Here is a 19,905-nt window from a genome sequence, read left to right on the forward strand (position 1 = left end):
GAAAAAACTCAACTAGACGAAAGATGTCTGCTCCTGTTATGCACTAAGAAACAATTCAGTCAGGAGAGATGAGTGAATGAAAATGAATTCATTACAGATATCACAAAATAATGTGCTGATTGAAAAGAACCAGGGGGAGAAACCACCAGAAGTCCAGACTCGATCGAGACCGATGAAGATTGAAGAATGATGGATTAGATAAGGCTGTGAAGACTTGGTGGCGATGGGGCGGTGAAAGGTGCACATGACAGCAGAGTGAGAGAACCAAGGCATAAAGAGACAACATGTTTAAGAAGACAAAAACAAGACAATTGGAAGTGGACCTAGAAATATGGATAGAGGTGTGTAGTCTACAGCAGTCAGGTGCAACAGCACTGGTTAGCTCTCAGGGCAATAAGCTACTCATTTTATTTACATGTAACTGTGTAGGTGAGGTTTTATTTGACTGCAAAACTCAGTATGTCATTGTGTCTCTTTTGTTTTAAGTGTGTGCACAAAATGCACTGATTTTTACTGCATTGTTGCCAATGACCTTTTCCGACCAACAGTGGCAGTATTGCAGCAGCACTTCAGTCAGAGGGGCAAAAACCTGACAGAACTCTGAAAGAATACAGAATGGGTTCACTCCATTCAAATACTTAGTTTAAAGCTGGCTGTTGCAAAGCAAGCAACTAATTTGAGAGTACATTTTTTGACATTGTATTTTTTTTCTTTATTTCCCTAAAAGCTTGCAGAGGATGTCATAGTGATTTTACAGCCTGGGTCTGTAGAGTTTTCTGATAAGGCTGCATTGCAGGCATACAGTAAGTTTTTATATTAAAACCTGAGAGACAAAACCAGGGCCTCTACTAATGTGAAACCTCTCCTGTGGCTTCATGTGTCCAGAGAAATGACTGTAATTCTGCCTAAAGATATGAACCACGACCAGATTACACCCACTGCTTATCCATTCAGAATAAATCTTACTTGTGCTGCCCAATTTGAGACCTGGGGGCCAGTTTTTCCCAATTGGTTTATTGGATCGTGTTTGGAAACCCTGGAGTCACTAATCATAATTAATTAATTGAATTCATTCATCGTCTACTGCTTTATCCTCTTCATGAGGGTCGCAGGGTGACTGGTGCCAATCCCAGCTGACAGCATGAAAGGCGGAGAAAGGCGGGCCCTGCGATGGACAGGTCCCCAGTCCATATCCATAGTCCTATTATTATTCCATTATTGTGTGACTCTATAGCGTACTCACTGTGGGTGTAAACGACCAGTTGATGATGTGGCTGCCAAACACATACACACATTACACACACACACACACACACACACACTTTTGCCCATTGTCTGGATGCCAAGCCTCCCCCCAACCACCCCCTGCTAGCCTTCTATCACTGTAAATTTAGAAACAGAATCTTCTCAGCTGCTCCTTTCCAAAACCTGAGCCCTCCTCTTCCATCCACAGCATTTCATCCATCTCCTTCTCCAGGGTCATTGCAGCCCCCCCCCCCCTCGCCCCCACCTCACCTACCCTCCCACCCGGCTTTCCTCACCTTTTCCACACATAAACATACAGTATGCTACACACACACACACACACACCTCGCTGTCATCGCACAGCCAATAAGGGCCTGATGAGCTCAAGTATCACTATAACACAAGGACTTATTCTCTGAGCAGAGCTTGCAAACTACAGACCTTCATTTTCATCGTTGGAGGAGCTTCTCTTTCCCTCTAAGGTAAGTTGGCTACAGACAGTAGTTACTATTAGTCAACAAAACTAGAAAAAAAAAATGGTCTTTGACTATTTTGTCCTTCTTTGAAGTCAAAGTATGTGTTTTTTTGTTGATTTTATTGTTCATTTGTCGCAGCAGAAGAGAATATCCTCAGGTGTTGTTTCACACAGAGAACACGCAGATCAACTGTCCTCTAACAGACACAGACATGTTCTGCTGCATGTCAGACATTTAAGTTTGTGATGGTTAACACTCAGTTCAAGAGCTGGAGTCCAGTTTCCTCAGTCCAGATTGATTAACAGATGAGTGAAAATTTAAGATTTGATGTAATTGTCTCACGGGTTTGCAACTTTATAAGAACATATTAAAATGTTCTACACTTTTCAGGAAAGTAAGCCATTATTTAACATAATGAATGAATCCCTTAGAACGTAAGAAGGAACTAACTTAATGCATAAATGATAAAATAGTGTAAAATATGAATGTATGATAAAAAAGTGGACAAATATTAAGTTTGCTGTGAACAGTGACCTACAGCTGCAAATGTTTTTAAAAAAAAAAATAGTTTTGACGGTTTCACCTGCCGTAACAAAGGAAAAAAAAAAGTTCTTACAAATATCACAATTGCTGCACTGACAATGCAGGTTGGGATTTGGGGATGGCGTGCTTGTGGCTTAGAACGGCTCACAGATGAGCAGCTGACAATGTGTGCCACAGACAAATTACTGTTACATGAATTGCTTATCATGTCGTAAATGAAGATTCTGCATCTTTTAAAAAAATATGTGTGAATATGTGGATCCTTGTCAGATTCAGCTCAGGTAGAGCTTCCATCTCAAGCCTCTTCCCCCGAGACATGGAGATCTAAGACAAAAAATACAGAGATGCCATTTAAAAAAAAAAAAAAAATAGGTGATCACTTTGATAATTAAATTCCTGATCTTTTTCCTGTTGGAGACAAAATACGCATCCTCAATCTACCCTGGTACGTTGGGTCTTTTTTTGGTCTCCTGATGGTATTTAAATCTAAATCTGCTCTTGATTGGCTCAGGATGTGGTTTTCCTCAGCAGTGTCACCTGTCTGATCAGTCTGACACTTTCAGCACAGAGTTTTGGTTTCAGAAAGACTCAGAAACACTTCTCAGCATTCGATGTTCTCATACAGAAGAAATGAAGTGGCAAGCCACTAAATATACGGCGTGCTGAAGTGTTGGCATGTACTGAGCAACTGCTGGACACACAGAGAGAGGTGAGACGGCAGCCCCTTGTAAGCTGATCAAAGAGCTCGTTTGTTGAAGATGGATGCTGATTGGCTGCTTGAGTACAGAGGATCCTCCTGCTGGACCGAGCTGAGGGATTAAAGCAGCTATTTGGACACTGTTCCTCAGCTGATCAGTTGAAATATGAGTCAGTACTAATCCTCTGTCCTCTGCAGCTGTGGCCACCAAAGTGTGAAGGAGTCATCCAAAGACACTTTATATATATATACTGTATATATAATTTAGAAACATATAGAATATATACAGAAGAATACATCACTTGTTGGATCTAACTCCACTTTGTCTTGGCTGGTGGTGATGTTGGACTTTCAGGCTCATCAGAGAGCAATATTCACCATACCAGACATTTATTCTTTTTTATTTGTGAAAGCTGGTGTTGAAGTGAGAAACACAGCTGTAGTGTCCGCTCAAATCGAACAAGAGCTCTTGATGCTGAAATTAATTTGCTCCACATGCTTAACATTGACTATGTTCTGTGTTCTTTTATGAGGTTGATATGTTCAGAATCTCGCTAAACCCTGAGTTATTTGACAATCCTGCAGGATGATACTCACACCCTGGACTCAGCGTTATGAGTTACAGCCTGGATCAACCTTGCATAGCTTAGCGTAGCTTGGCACAAAGTCGGAATACTTGTTGCTGTATAATAAGTCCTGAATTAAATGTTTTTATTAAGAAGTTTTTTTTTTAAGATAAGGGTTACAATAAAGACCCTGTATTATTGTTGGGCAGCTCATGACCTAGTGGAAAGGGAACTTGGCTTGTAACCCTATTGATTGGGTTGATTGGACACTTTAATTGACTTTAATTGTATTACTTGTAGGTATTGGAAAAAAAGCATTACATTTTGTATAGAACATTTTCAGTTGTAAAGAAAGAAAGAAAGCATTCCTCACAATATCAAACTGCTTGTTTAGGTTCGCACAGAAACGTATTCCCTGTTTGACAAAGTGTAACTGGAGCAGAAGGAGTCTGGAATCTCAGCAGCAGGACAGAAGTGTCTCTGAAGGGATCAAACTTGTAACCTTTTCATATCGGCAGAGTCACTCTGCTGCTATTTCAATTCTGTGAACTCACAGGGTCATTTGTGTTTGCCCTCAGGTGTGAAGCCTGCGTTCACCATGTCTGACACTGAGGACGTGTAAGTGATGGTCAACAACACTCACAAATACTTGAAAGCATTCAAAACACCATTACTAAATGTTTGTTTTCTTTTTCTATATTTCAGGGATCAGCTTGAGGGTAAGTGATAACCGTTCAGACACAATTTCTTCTTCTTACTGGGCAGTAAAAAGGGCCCCCGTCCCTCTTGCCTGGGAACCTGGATTGAGACTTTGTAGTTGTCACATATTTCCGAGGCTATTATATTATGTCTTTGTCATCATTCTGTGTCTCGTTGGTGTTGTTTTGTCTTTGTTATTGTCTTTTTTGGTGCGTCTTTCTTTGTTCACCCCTCTGTTGTTCTTCTGTGTTGTTCTTCTCTTTATTTGTATGTTTATTTGTTTTGTGTATCTCCATCAGTTGGCCAGGCCCTGTAGACCCTTTTCTTCCAATGCTTAAAATAAAATTCAATAAGTTTATAAAGCAATAAAATAAAGACTTTCTCTATTCTATTTGATTCTATACTATTATATTCTCTAACAGTAACTGTAATTGAAAAGACATTTTGTCCACCAGATAAATTAAGCTCCCTCTTTCTATATGTTGTGTCACCCCACAGTGGTGAGTTCCATAAATGCACCTGTGACATATTAATATGTCTCAAGGTCTTATACATGAAGTTAATTTATTTCTGATGAGCAGTTTGACACACCATTCATTCTTATACACAGTAAAATTAAATAACACAATGTCATGTTTGTTTCTGTCTTCCCACCATCTCTTTCTTTCCCAAACAGAAGAGGAGGAAGGTAAAGACGACTGGATCAGTTAAACGTTTAAGACCTTATTTTTTTTTTCCACTGCACTAATTTGTCAGCTGCCTGGTTTCACCTTTAATTTGAAGTATTTGACACTAACACCTGCAAAGATATTTAGATTTTCCAAATATCTACCACTGTCCTCAGCGCAAAGTAGTTATTAGATAAAGGTTTATCAAATCAGTCTCAAGTGAATAATTCAGCCTCTTTAGATATGAACGACGACTTTTTTTTTTTTCTCGCGAACACATATTTTGTGGTATAAAACTAACCAAGCTCCAGCTGTCAGTCAAACACTTCCAAATTAAAGGTGATTTTCCTGTTTGAGATTGATGTTTTAAATCACGTGGTTGAGAAAAAAATGTGATCAAGCCTCTCGGTTCTTTTACATTTCTTTTCTTTTGACTGTGACATGTTTACATGGTTCTCTGTGGATGTCACATCAGTCCAACTGTCATTGACCTCATTCACACAACAGCCGTATTTTTAACAGTCTAGATGGAAACTATCTGGAGGTTGTTATCGGCACATCAGTGATTAACCCTGGAATGTTGACAAACAGACTTTAAGAGAACACCAGTGAGTTTCAACGTGTATAAATCACAAAGGTTTCCATTTTGTAAGACTGAAGTAAACTTATTTTAGGAATATGCTTATAATTTGTAAGAAATATACATATTTTACATATGAATATAATATAAATATATAATATATATAATATTACATATAATATACATATATTATGTATATTATATATATATATATATATAATATGTATATATGTGTGTGTATATATATATACATATATATATACACACACATATATATATATAGATTGTAATAAAGGTTATATCTATATCAGGCTGACATGAAGTCACACCTTTGAGTTTACTGATAATTGTTTTTTCCATATCCAAAACATACTGTAAATGTGTTTTGTTTTTTTTGGGGGGGGGGGGGGGGGATTTTGAATTCAAATTCTTTATTAAGTTTTTTCACTCTAACTAAACCCACACAGATATGAAGTGCCTAAAATAAAATTGACCTTTTTATTGAATTTTGTTAAACATAGAATTGTTTTTATTTATCAACAGACAGACTAACTGTCATTATTGCCATATTACAGGTGAAAGAATGAGTTCTCTAGTATTTTTTGTTTATGTAAACAATATCAACACAAAACCAGCTGATTTTCATCTTGACAGTTCAATATGGCTTCTATGTGAAAGGTCGACTGACTCTGTCATCATCATCATCATCATCTGTTTCTTTTCCTTTGTTCTTCAGCAGCACTCTTCCTCACTCCATCATCCATCCTCTCTGTCACTAAAATAATCTCTCACTTTTGGTTTCTAATGGCTCTGTAATGTCTGTGGTCTTCATTAACGGCCTTCTCCGACACACTCCCTCTCCCTGGCGGTTTGGTGCGTGCTGCGGGCCCATAGCCCAGGAGGAGGTAGTAGAAGTAGAAGTAGCCCCTGAGGCGGAGGCCCAGGTAGAAGCAGAGCCAGAGGTAGAGCCTGAACCTGAACCTGAACCAGAGCCAGAGCCACAGGAGGTGGAGCAGGCGTTTCTTGACGAGGAAGGTATGTGGCACGGGCAGTGCTTTTTACCCTTCTCCACGCAGGACATCCAGCACACAGTTCCAGAATAGCTTGTCCTATGTGCTGTAAAACTTATCCTGCTCTAGAAGTCAAAGTGCTTTCCTTTTTTAGTTATTCCTCTACAGTCACTGCAAAGCATCATAACCAACCAACAGTCTCTTATTCTGTAATGCGTGTTCAACCAAGTCAAATGTTTAGATCATTTATTAAGAGGCATTGCACTCAACCTGGAGAGTATGCCATTTTATGCAGGTGTAGCAGAGTCTGATGCTAACTGTTAAACCTCAATATTCTGGAACAGAAATTAAAGTGAACCTTTCACAATTTGAAGCCACTTTTTGTAGAATTTAATGCTACATTTGTTTTCTGCAGATAAAACTGTCTGTAAATAAGACACAGGTCAATGGATCTGTTTTTCCACCAAGTGTCACACAAGTAACTCATTATATTTAGTAATTTACTTAAAATTGTGTTAAAATTTGAAGGTCCAGTGTTTAACTGGACTTGGCCATGGGCAGCCCATGGGCAGGAAGGGGAACTTGAATAGTAACCGGGGGGTTGCCGGTCTGATTGCCCACCAGGTCAAAAAAGGGCTGCGTACCCAGCTGCTCTTAATTCTAGGAAGGTTTCTAGTAGAGGATGGGTTAAATGCAGAGAAGGAATTTCCCCTGTGGGACTGATAAAGGACTTGTTTATTCATTTGTAAGAACAAGTGACACCTAATAGTGAGACTGCAGGGTGTAACAAACGGAGGACCACGCCACTTACCGCATCATCGAACTGTAGTGGCCTCCAAGGAAAGCAAGGCCTTTGCTTTAAGTACATAGCAAAGGCTTATTCTAAGGTTCAGAAAACCAAATGAATTTTGGTTTAAGGTAAAATAGTACATGTAAACATACCTTGGTAGTATGTTCAGATTCCTAAATGTTACATAAGAGAATAAAGTATAATTACAGTATAATTACACAGTTAAGCAGCTTCTATTTAGCCCTTTCCACTGAAGTCACCTCCTCTTCATAACTGCCTGGTAAATCAAGAATATGCACACCAGATGGTTTTTAAACATTTAAAAAGCCTAAAACAAAATCTTAACTTTTTAAGAAATTTTACATGTCTAACTTCAAATGAGAAGATTTCATTCATGCCAGTGCTATCAGTATTACTGCTTACATGTGACTGCAATTAGTATTGCAGTCACATGTAAACACACACCAGCAGCATCAGTTTTAAGATACCGCCCTATTCCCAAACATCCCCACACAGTAGTTTGGTCTAATATGCTTCACGCATCACTGTGGCACAACGGGGCCAATGTGTGTTGCACTTAAGTCTTGTTTCAGTGGCTAAACCTAAAGTGCCTTTTGGTGTCTTTGGGCTTCTCAAACAAATCCCTGAACACCACAGTGATCATTTGTTTTCCAGTGTCAGATGTGTGTTTGGAATATGAGCTGCAGTGCGTTCATAATTTGAAAGCGAGAGGGAGAATATCAGCCGCTTTTACATGAATCCAACTGTCCCATCTCACCCGTTGGCCTTCTATCCATTTGGTCATAATGTCGGGTAATGATGGGTCATTTCAGTCATGTAAAAGCCACTTCTCCTCACCTCCCTTTTTTTTCCATGTTTAGCATCTTTCGTTCTGTGTGTAGACGAAGAGTGAGACTGGCGAAGCGCTGTAAAGCATTTACAATTGGGTGTTGTGGTGGAATGCAGTCATCTTCACTTTTCATGTTTGCAATTGAAATGTTTGTTTTTATTGATTTCTACAAAGATGGAGCCACTGCAGAAGTCTCAGGCTTTAATGCACGTTTGCAGAACTGTTGCTGACGCTGCTTCAAGGCTGTTTTATAGAGGGTGAATCTGACTCATTCTAGGCTGGGTGTTTTGTACAGTATATAATAAGCACCCACCAAAAATGGGTGGAAAGACCCCAAATCAAAGTCAAGTGAAAAACTCAATTAAAATTGAATTTTTTTTTACCAAATATATATTGTAATTCGTGTGCGTTTTATTCATTAAAAAGTGACGGTGAAAAGTGTTGCCTTGTAGATTTAATGTAAGGTTGATGCATAACATGGGACTTGTACAGTGGCTGCCAGTACTTCTACAATAAAAGCACAAACACCCAAACATCTTGTAAATGTGCTGATCACTAGTCCGATCACTAATAATCTCTGTTCTGCTCTTGCTTTCTACACTTGCTGCATGCAGAGGCCTATGACGAGGAAGGTACGTTGATTTTTGAATTCTTCTTTGTACTTCTCATTGGACCTGTTTTGCATTTCCTTGTCACTTATGGAGTCCTTCACACAATTCATACATGGATAATTGGAACCGTTTGCTTTTTTCTTTGTTTCACCGATTTATTTGGAGGGATCAATAAGCAGAATGCATCGCTTTAGTTTCTGCATTAGCTGAAGAAGTGAGGAAGTGGATTCAGAAATGCTGAGTCATGGTTACAGATCCCTCTCTCACTTCTGCTTCTTCTCTTTCTTGCATGAATGTGTCCTGCCAGAGGAGGGAGATCAAGATGGTACTTTGTATTTCCTGCTGAGTCGCTGTTGCTTTGCCTGAGTTTTCCTTCCATTTTTTGTCTGTTTTGGTTATTGTTTTTTTAAGAGTTTAATTTTCCATAAAAATATAAAGAGCTAATCACAAACCTCCTAATTATTATTTTTTTTTTTTACAAAAATAAAACATTATTAACAATAATTGCATACAATTGTTACATAAATTGACATTATCAAATGGGTTATGTTCTGATTTATGATTGAATTATAAATGTATTTGTTATATTGGTTTGATTTACAAACTAATGCTCAAACAAATTAACATTGTGAAATGAAATAAGGTAACCTTATTTTTCAGTGGCCTCATTCTTGTGTTGTAACCCTCACTTCAGAGAAAATGCACCATAGTAAAAAAGTCACTGATGCTTTAAATAGAGCTTTAGTCAACAACAACTTACTATTCCTCAACAAATGGATTGGATGGAAAATTCTGTGTCAGCTGAATTAGTCATGTTTCTTATAAGACACACAAATCTACTTGTAACACACTATACAACTAAAATATGATCATTTGAATGTGTCCACAACAAACTTCACATGCTGTGGTATCAGAACTAGCTGCTAGGGTTAACTAAATCCTCCTGCATTGAGTTGGGTTAATATGTTTTTTTCTTTTTTCCTCCGCTGCTGAAAAAATGGATTTTGAAAGTGAACATATTATGTAACTGTCGGATCTTTGAGATTTTCTGCAGTCAAGGAAACACTGACCAACCACTCGACTACAGAACTAGTTTATTTTATTTGCACTCTATCAAACCCGTTGTGTGAGCAAATTTCAAAAGTATTACTGTGTATTTTCAACACTTGAAACTGAGGCAAAGACACAGTAATTAGGCCACTGATTTTGCAAGGTATTGCAAAAATAAGACACTTACATTACAATCCTTGGAGGTGTGGACCAACTTGCACCCCTCAACTTGTCCACATGGATTTTCCCTCATTAACCAGCAGCTCTTTACACATCTTCCCATATTTATTTATCTAACTGTCTGATGTCACTTTTCCCTCCTTAATGTTGTTTTGTTACTGTACAACCAGAAGAGAAGCCGAAGTTCAAGTGAGTATATTGTGTATTTGCTATATATCTATAAGGCACTTGTCACTTAAATGTATATATTATGTCTTTCAACAGACCTTCTGCTCCAAAGATCCCTGATGGCGAGAAAGTGGACTTTGACGTAATATGACATGCTTTTTGTTGAATGATACACTTAAGAATAGAATAGAAGAATTTTACCCATTTGTGGAAAAAAAAATCCAGAATATTATATATTATTATATCAAAGCCATGAGAGGTCAATACGTATAAAACACTCTGCTAGAAAAAAAAAAAGTAGGTTCAAATGCATCCCAGATGACCTCCAATAGTGATCACATCTCTGTTGCTCATTTGAGATCAATCAGACTTTATTTACTAATGACAATTATCATTATTTCAGTTCATTATTATTCAGTGTCTTTTAGTCAGAATGCAGATTAGGTTCAGGCAACAGAAATATTTTGCTTAAGGTTAGTGGTTTACGTCTGAACTGAAGGAGCTGCATGTAATGTGAATCTTATTTTTGTATTAAATCAGACCAGGATCTCTAACCTTAAAAGAAGATAGAACATAACCATATAATATAACCATGAAATAGGAAGTTATTCTGTCAACAGAAACCTGCAACCAACAAACCAAACAGCTTTCTGTTGAAAACTTAGTTAAGAGAGTTTGAAAACACTCTTAGAACAGGTTTTTCCCTTTTAGCTTTAAACTATGATGTTGACATCTGCACAAAGAGCAGGCACTCTCCAGGCACCTCATGTTTTTGTCTGTCCACTCCTAAAGGACATCCAGAAGAAACGTCAAAACAAAGACCTGGTCGAGCTGCAGTCGCTGATCGACGCTCACTTTGAGTGCAGGAAGAAAGAGGAGGAGGAACTCATCGCTCTTAAAGAACGAATTGTGAGATTTTACCTATGGGGACACAGCAGTCCTCATAAAATAAATAAAATGTCAACTACTACGTTTCCACATAGATGGACATCTTTGCATTCTGTCTGCTGATTAGGAAAAGCGTCGAGCTGAGCGAGCTGAGCAGCAGAGGGTCCGTGCTGAGAAAGATAAGGAGCGGCAGGCCAGACGTGAGGTAGGCAGCCAGTTTTGTGTGAGGCATGATTTTCTCAGTGATGTGGCTCTGGACTGGTACCTTTAAAGGTGCATTTCGTCTGAAACAATTAGTACCAGGAAGTTGGGACTTTACTGGGAACTATGTGTGCTTCCACTGAAGGGACCAGGGTCTAAATGGACGTACCTGTCTCAATAAAGTCCCCACTCAGGGGGTAGTACTTTAGAAGTTCAGGAGCCTTGGAGCTTACAGCACTGAAAAGACTTCTGTGTTTTTTTAATTTTGGATTTCCAGGTCATATACTCTCATAATATTGATATTTTATACTGATGTTATTTTGATCATTTCAAATTTACAGGCTGAGCGACAGAGGAAAGAGGACGCTGACGCCCACAGGAAGGCTGAGGATGATGCCAAGAAGAAGATCGCACTAAGCAACATGGGATCAGGCTATAGCAGCCACCTGCAGAGGGTTGGGTTTTACTTCTCTCTATTTGTTATTGCTGATTTTGTTATTTTATTTTACTTTACCTTCCTTGATTTCATTTATTTTTGTGTTATCTATATAAATTTTTTCTAGATTGATCAGAAGAGAGGCAAGAAACAGACTGAAAGAGAAAAGAAGAAGAAGGTTCTGTCAGAAAGATGCAAACCACTGACCGTTGATGATAATTTCACTGATGACAATCTGAGGTAATCCACATGCATACACAATGACAATGTCTTTCAAGGTTTTTCAGTGATGTTTTTCACCTATGTTGTCTCCTCTGTGATCTCTTTTTTTTATTATTATTAAACTGTAGTAACTATTTTATATTTTATAACTATTTATATATTTTCGATGGTATCATCTGTTCCTTTCTAAGATCATTCATTACATCTCTGGTTCCTGCTTTGTGTTTGTCAGGGAAAAGGCGAAGGAGTTGTGGGAGTGGCTGCACAACCTGGAGGCAATTAAATATGACCACTGCGAGAAGCTCAAGAGACAGAGATATGAGGTCAGTCACAGAGATGAGAAAAATGAGAAAAATCTTTCCCTACACTACTGTGTTATGTTAATGCTTTTGTTAAGCACTGAAACTATGGTTTAGTGTATACAAAGAATGGTTAAGATACACAGAACATGACTGCAACAAGGACAAAACATCAACACAACACTTTCAGGCAGACATGTCAGGTTTGAAATTGACAGTATTTATTACTCACTGATATTTTTAGGTGAAAAATGTTGCACGTTGTCCCGACTGACCGCCAAGAGGTCGTACATATATTCTATATATATATTATATATTATGTACTTCTCTTTCAGGTCATTTCTCTCAGGAACCGCATTGACGAGCTGCAGAAACAGTAAGTACAGAAACCAGGTGCATCTGAGTTTGACTAAACTGACTAAAATCATGTAATTTTTGTTTATGCTTGCAATGTTATTTTCATTTTTTTTATTAATATATTTTTGTTCATGGTTTGGATAAATACGACTGATTGATTGCCTTTTTTTGTCTTAATTCATCCAAAAGTGTAAAACATTCTTAATCCCTTTGATCACAGAATTCTCATTTATTTATTTATTTATGCAGTTTGTCCCACAATGTGTGAATATGGGATATTAAATATTCCCCATAATTCTTAATTTTAGAATGTCATTCAGATTCAGATATAACTCTGTTTTTTTTGTTGTTTTTTTGCACCTTGCAGCAGCAAGAAGGGAGCTGCCTCACGTCGCAGGAAGTGAGCGGCTGCTCGATATAGGTGACATGTCCCCTCTGCTACAGGAGCCGTTCAAACACTGCCACAGCTCCACGGGCTGGAGCAGACATCTTAACAACGGTGTCTGCTTAAGCCAAATTGTTTTCTGTACTAATTTTATCTCCAACAAAAATGTTTAAAAATGTAATGAAGTGTTTGTGTCACCGTTGTATTGATTCCTAAAATAAAATTACGAAATTATTCATCCTCCAACCTACACTGACCAAGTATCATCAGTCGTGTTTTTTATTAATTTGCCCTTTTACTGTGTACAGTACTACATATGGCACTTATTTATTCTGCAATGAAATTTTTTATAACCTATATAATTACATTTTAATGTGATATACTTTCAAAGGCATTTCTATGGCATTTTCATTCACCATCACATTATTATGTCCCATCATACTATGATGTTTTTACACCACACATTTCCATGACTTTTTAATGCCATACAGTCCAGCTACTGTATGTCTACTATACTGTGACATGTTTCTATAGTATGACATTTCAATTCCTCTCTTCATGAGACATTACTATGCTTTTTCATAGATTTGACATTTCATGTCCTAGTAAAACAAAGGGATTTCAGGTGCTGCTGATGGTCAGTATGAAATAACCCATAGTTCCTGTGTTTGTGTCAGAGAGAAAACAAAGATCTCTAACAAAACAACAGTGCAATAAAAAAATGTAGAGATGTTTATGCTGTTAGAGACAATCCAGCTGAGTTAGATGAACCAACCATCATGTAATCTTCTTCTTCTTTACAATCTTGATAAAGCATTCACTTCACGTGGACCTATAATAGAGACTATATTACATTATAGTCCATTAAAGATAAAAGCCATGGAAAGATTAGACTTGGGAGTGGAAGTCACAATATAAATATGTCTTTATTAAAGTGTTTTTCAGTGATAAATAATATGAACATATGGCACAACAATCCATCCGTGTGTGTGTGTGTGTGTGTTTGTGTGTAGTATGGATAAGCAACTCTTATTTGACAGATTCACAACATCACAATATGGTCCTTGATCATTACTGATGACTGACTTCACTGCAGCAGAAATCACGTCGAAGGAATAGTTTCAGTGATTTTCAAAAAGCGGAAGCCAAGTCGTGGTTCTCCTGTGGTTCAGAGCGGCTCGTACATACTGTTGGGTTCAGCAGACGGCCTGGAGACAGCAGGACTGTGAGGAGGTGATCCAGGGCCTTGGGGGACCACGCTGTCGCCTGGAGGAACCACAGCCCGGTCTGTGCTGATCCGCTCGACAATACTGGACAAACATTGCAAACTAGAAATGAGGCTGGGTTTGGTGTTTCTGGGACCTGCAAGAAAAATAAACAGGAAACATTGGTTTTTGCTCTTCAACAAAACAACAGCAGCATCGTATATTACAAGAGGGAATCATCCCAGTTATTGAAGGAATATGAAAATGAATATGATGAAAATCATAGTTAAAACGAAATAAATGACGGATTAGTCACGTTATAACAAATCTTGTCAACATGATATTTACTCACTGCTGCAAATATGACTCACTGCTGAGTCATATTTACTTCCAAATAAAACCAAATTCTAATAAAAAAATAAAGGGCGAGAAAGTCATCTTGAAACTGACCGTCTGGTGTTTGACCGCAGTAGGAACTGTCACCACTTTCTCTATTGGCTGAACATGCGGAGGTGAAATCCATCTGGAACCACAGATCAACAAGTTAATAAACCACATGTAATTGATCGATTAGAACATAATTTTCAAACAATATATAAAGAGTATGTGATTGTCCTGTTCCTGAGTGTGACGTGACTTCCAGGCAGTAAAAAAGATTTCAGGTGAGCTTTAAATGTAAGACACAAATCCTACTCTTGCTTTTTAACGTGTTAATTGCAAAGTTAAAGTGAGCTACTGTGAAAGAAAGTCATGAAATGACCATGCATCAGAAGCTAAATTGAAATACTGGCTTCTTTTTATTCACGGTTTAAATTGTAATTTTACAGCCTGTAAACCCTGTTCTATGTTTCTGTTATGAAAAGGGGTAAATGTGTAGTTCCTCATAGATCTGTGTTTCGGTTTGTGATGGATCGGTTCCTCAAACTACTTGGCAACCTCTGAGTCTTTGTGGAAGAAGGGGAGGAAGACAGTGCTTTCAAAAATGATTCATTTAGATTGTAGTACCTCATTTAAACTTGAGTTGCATATCTTACATATAACCCCTTTAACACAACAGGAGGTGTGTTTAAAATCAAACACTTGCTGCATATAACCATACAACCATAAACACTGGTAAACACAACTGAAACTATGTGTAACAAATGTACATTCCACAGTGAAGCTTCTACCATTTTAAATGTCCATCTTAAAGATTCCATTCATGAAAACTACCCACTGTGGCCAGAAATAAATACCCCAAACATGTTCCCACATAATCTCCTCAGCTGTTCCTGGACTCACCATGCCATCGGAGCAGTTGGAGCCAGGGCTGGAAGCAGCTGAGTCGACGCTGTAGTGTTCCAGTGGTGGGTAGAAGCTGTCATCCCGGCCACTTCTCAGCACTGCCTGCAGAGACTCGATGTAGCTGATTGCGTTGCGCAGGATTTCCACTTTGGGCAGCCGCTGGTTTGGGCTGGTGGCTGTGCAACGTTTCAGGGTCTCGAAGGCGTCGTTCACTTTGCCAAGCCGGCGCCTTTCTCTCATTGTTGCTGCTTTTCTTCTGTCTGCGTTTGTTGTCTTTCTTTTGCAGGCCTTGCAAGCCCACAGCAGGCAGTGTCCAGTCTGGTGGAGGCCCTCAGGGGCCCTCACGTGCTCATCCTCGGGCACATGGTGATGGTGTTGATGGTGATGAAGAGGGTCGTCTGGCTTCAGGAGGCCGGCGTGCAACAGGCGAGCATCCAGGTCGTCAAAAAAGTTCAGATCATTGGTGTTGAAGCCGGGGTCATCATAAAGGTCATCAGATGAGGAGAGAGGGAATGGAAGGTCAGACAGATCCATTGTCCACTGAAGAGGATTCTGTGAGAGAGACGCAAAGACTTCCTCGGAAAATCCCTCGGAGAAATGGAAAAAAAAGAAAATCTCTGCAAAATAAATATTCGTCTACCTGGAAAGTGTAAAGTTATCAAGAGCACAGGGAAGAGAGGGGGGCTCTCTGTGACAGTATCAGTCAGCTGACCTGTTTAACAACTGAAAAGTACAAACAGTCTACAGACAAGTGACAGTACATTTAAAGGGCCAGTCTGTGTTACTTCATCTCCCATGGCTTTGGTTTGTCCTTATAAAGGAGTCAGTGTGTGGGCGGGGCTGTGGTGTAAGTGGCCAACGGGCTGGGAGGTGTGCGTGTGTGTGTGCGTGTGCGTGTGCGTGTGCGTGTGTGTGCGTGTGTGTGTGTGTGTGTGTGTGTGTGTGTGTGTGTGCGTGCGTGCGCAGGGAGTGATGGGATGACAGAGGTGAAACTCAGCAACAAAAAAGAAGCAGTAAAAAGTTGAACAAATCATGAAAACTATATTTATATATTATAGACCACATTTGAAGTGCAGTTTAATCCATTTTCTTCATTTGAACTGTTGCTCCAAAGCCAATGTTCAATTTTATTAGAGAAGTTTGAATTGTATTTTGGGTCAATTACCACTTGTTAAAAATCTGTCACATGTTTCTGGTTAAATTAATGCGAAGACAACATAGTAATACACTATACAGTACAATATTTGCCCCAAGAACATAATAGACAAGGTTTATGTTTGAAATTCAACTATGGTTAGATTTATTTAATCTATTGACGCATGAACTTTTGATTCTGATTCATTCATGTGTTCTGTAAGTGTCTTTGTTGTCTTTGTCTGTGAACGTAGATGTACTTTTAAATACTTCTGTGAAAATGTAAATCCCTGTGACTGCCGAGTGCTTCAGTCTGCCGTCCTGCTGAGGAGGTCACAATGTCACAAAGTCATCAGGTTCCCTGGTCTGAAATGTGTGGACTTAAGGGTTTTAGGGTCACCACTGGACAACAGTTTAAGGCAATCTGTCCAAACAGGTGAAATGATCCCAGCTCGCAGATTAAGTCACGATGCTTATTTTATATTTCTGTTGTGATTGTTGCCTCAGTTTCTTTCACACATACTACTCCAATCACAGTTTTTGTTTAGAGTTGACATTTTCAGATTCTAGTGTCTAGTGTGTATATGTTTAAATGAAATGACTAAAGTTAGTTTAGTGACAAAACTCATTATCTAATTTATCGCAGAATTTTAACTTAACCTTAAAAACAAAAGAATAACCTAAATAGGCTAGTTTTTGTTTTATTTCATGAATACTATTGTTTTCATGTCATTGTTAAATAGGGAGATACTAATGAATCAGTTGTGCTGTTTTGTTGTTTAACGCCAGTGAAGATGTTGGTATTTATCAATGAAATTGTCTTTAATTTTAAGTCTCACATACATTCTGAGGCTTTCCAAACATGGAACGGCGCCTTTAATTTTGACGGTCTTTGTTTGACATGTATTGTGTTTATTTGTTGACTTGTAAATGTGAGATTTTTCACAGCTTCGAGGGTATGAGGTGGGACAGAACAGCTCACATCGCGGACTCTTCACGGCTTAATGGGAAGGCACTGTGTTAAATTTAGCAGCTCATGAAATCTAAGACAAGTGCCCTTCTTATTTTGGCACACGCACCACCACCCCCACCCCCAGCTCTCGCACTACAACTATTGGGGCGCATTCAAAAGAACCAAAGGAACATGAAACTGATATGAAGATATCACTCTTAGTCATGATTAATTATGCTATGTTACTTTAATATTGTGCAGGCTCACAAAGGGCATGCTTACAGCTTCAATCATTTAAAGGTGTTTTAACAGCTATTTAATGGTGTGACGTTGTCATCATAGTTTTTCCATTCCTGTCTGAATGTGAAAATACAGTAGGTGTGTTTTTTTTAAATTGATCTTTTTTTATGTTAGGACTGCAGTCGCCAGTCCAACCATTCACTCTCCCACTCACACCTTTGGTCAATTTAGATTGTCCAATTAACCTCTGCATGTTTGTGTACTGTGGGAGGAAGCTGGCGAGAACCCATGTACACTAGCCACTGCTCCACCGCGTGGCCCTTATCTGTTTTATTTAATTCAATGTCATTCAACATTTCTTTGGTGGAAAAGTATTTACTTCAGTGAGTTTCTGTGGTAAGTTTCAGAAATTAAAACTATAATTAATGATAGAATACAAGCAGCAGAGCAAGTATTAATATTATCATAAATTGGTTGTGTCCATACACACAAACCTCTACATTAACACAGTCTTCTAACTTCATGTTTAACTTCCTGGTTGTTGTTGTTGTTGTTTTTCTAAAATGTACTTTTTTATTGACATTCAGTAACACATTCATTACATATGTTTCTACATGTTATCTTCTTTTTTTTAAGTAAAACAAAAGAAAACAACAAAATAAATAAATTAAAATCTAAATATATATATATATGTATAAAAAATAACAATAACATTAAAACAAAACACATAGGGAGTGAGACGAGGTTGTTGCCTCTAAACTTCCTGCTTGTAATCTCATCTAATGATTAATTCTCACGTATTCCTGTGTGTTTTTGTCCTCATCAACATCCCAGTGATTATTGCTGCAACTTTGTCTGACAGACATTCTCACTGACTCACTCTGGCTCCTGATGTTTGGATGTTTTCCTGTCGATTTATTTAAACACTTTTCTCAGGCTGCCTGTTGAATGGCCTCAGCACTCCTCCCTCATTTCTCAAAATCTTGATCACACACGTATGCGTGTGATTCATGAGAAAAAAAACCCTGCACACTCCTCCACCGCCTCTTACGCCACCACCACTTGCATCATTTACTGATTTTCATTTTATAACATTTTAAAGGCCTTTGTGAGGTTAAAAGTTTATTGTGTGGATGTCTTGGGCAAAATATCAAACTAAAGTTAGGATGCTATATTCTTCAAACATTGCTTTAAAAGCTTTTGTTTCAATACAGTACCATACTGATAATTAACCCTATACTGAGAATATAGGGTAAAACATAACTAGTTAAGTCCACTTACTATTCCAGTCTTACTTGAATTTGACTCTTATCTCTAAAAGGTTTGATTCTTTAGAGTTTATTCTGTGTGTCTGCTTTAAATATGTCTTCCTGCTGCCTGCATTTGTCATATAATCAAGTGTTTTTCTGTTTCAGTGTGACTAAAGCTCTTAATCCTATTTCCTGTGTTACAGCAAAGGTTTCACATTTCATAAGGACTCTTGTATCCCACCATGGACTGATGCCAGGTCAGTTTATAGAGTGAGGTATATGAGGAAAGAGTATTTTTATTAGCCATTTAAAGTTGTCACCAAGGGGAAAAAAATGTCTGCTGTTGTGTTGGATTTAACTTAAATCAGACGTGAATAAAATATGGTGATCTCGTGATAAGATTTAATGAATCATGTAAGTTGATAAGCTCTTACAGGCTAATTAAACCCTAAAGATGTAATGTACTGTTGCTGCGGTGTTTTGTTTAAGTCTGTCCTTGTCAATTGCTGCTGTTGTTTGTCAATTAAGTGAAAACAAACAAACAGTAAATCTTCCAGCCCCGTCACCTGTCGTCGACGTCATCATCAAAGCGCAAACGAGGAAACCATGAAACCATGAAACCTCAGCCTGATCTGATCAGCTGTGAGCAGCCGGACACGTTGGGACACGCAGGACACGCAGGACAGGGCAGGACAGTCACAGCGGCCTGCTGGACCTGGATGTGGATTCCAGATGGATCAGGGCTCAGAGGGAGTCCACAAACACAAACACACCAAACACCACTACCCCTCCTCTGTTTAATGTCCATGACGTTTGCTTGTGATGTGTTCACACGTCACTTTGTCCCTCAAAGTGTAGCTGTCCAGCAGCCCCACTACAAGTGCACTATAATATTTCTATGTAAAATCATTTTTAGCTT

The 19,905-nt window shown here is 38.5% G+C and overlaps 2 protein-coding genes across 5 annotated transcripts; one reads left to right on the forward strand and one right to left on the reverse strand.

The window, feature by feature from the left end:
• The first annotated feature begins 1,629 nt into the window (after positions 1-1,629).
• Positions 1,630-13,177, forward strand: LOC131459508 (troponin T, fast skeletal muscle isoforms-like). 4 transcript variants are annotated; one of them, XM_058629411.1, is made up of 15 exons: positions 1,631-1,727; positions 4,106-4,145; positions 4,233-4,246; positions 6,369-6,509; positions 8,739-8,756; positions 9,043-9,060; positions 10,136-10,154; positions 10,230-10,275; positions 10,926-11,042; positions 11,149-11,226; positions 11,564-11,677; positions 11,786-11,898; positions 12,113-12,203; positions 12,515-12,555; positions 12,904-13,177. In XM_058629411.1, exons 2-15 carry the CDS (start codon positions 4,126-4,128, stop codon positions 12,938-12,940), a joined length of 867 nt encoding a protein of 288 aa, XP_058485394.1. In that variant the 5' UTR covers positions 1,631-1,727; positions 4,106-4,125; the 3' UTR covers positions 12,941-13,177. The 4 variants fall into 4 exon arrangements, with proteins under 4 accessions (XP_058485395.1, XP_058485394.1, XP_058485392.1 ...); XM_058629412.1 differs by lacking the exon at positions 9,043-9,060 and having other exon boundaries at positions 1,630-1,727; XM_058629409.1 differs by lacking the exons at positions 1,631-1,727; positions 4,106-4,145; positions 4,233-4,246 and adding an exon at positions 4,290-4,914.
• A 645-nt stretch (positions 13,178-13,822) lies between these two features.
• On the reverse strand, positions 13,823-16,244 carry LOC131459509 (myoblast determination protein 1 homolog). The gene is made up of 3 exons (XM_058629414.1): positions 15,408-16,244; positions 14,577-14,649; positions 13,823-14,283 (listed from the first exon to the last, which is right to left on the reverse strand). Exons 1-3 carry the CDS (start codon positions 15,942-15,944, stop codon positions 14,090-14,092), a joined length of 804 nt encoding a protein of 267 aa, XP_058485397.1. The 5' UTR covers positions 15,945-16,244; the 3' UTR covers positions 13,823-14,089.
• Positions 16,245-19,905: the final 3,661 nt, after the last annotated feature.

This window comes from Solea solea, chromosome 5, assembly GCF_958295425.1.
Source record: "Solea solea chromosome 5, fSolSol10.1, whole genome shotgun sequence".
Lineage (NCBI taxonomy): Eukaryota > Metazoa > Chordata > Actinopteri > Pleuronectiformes > Soleidae > Solea > Solea solea.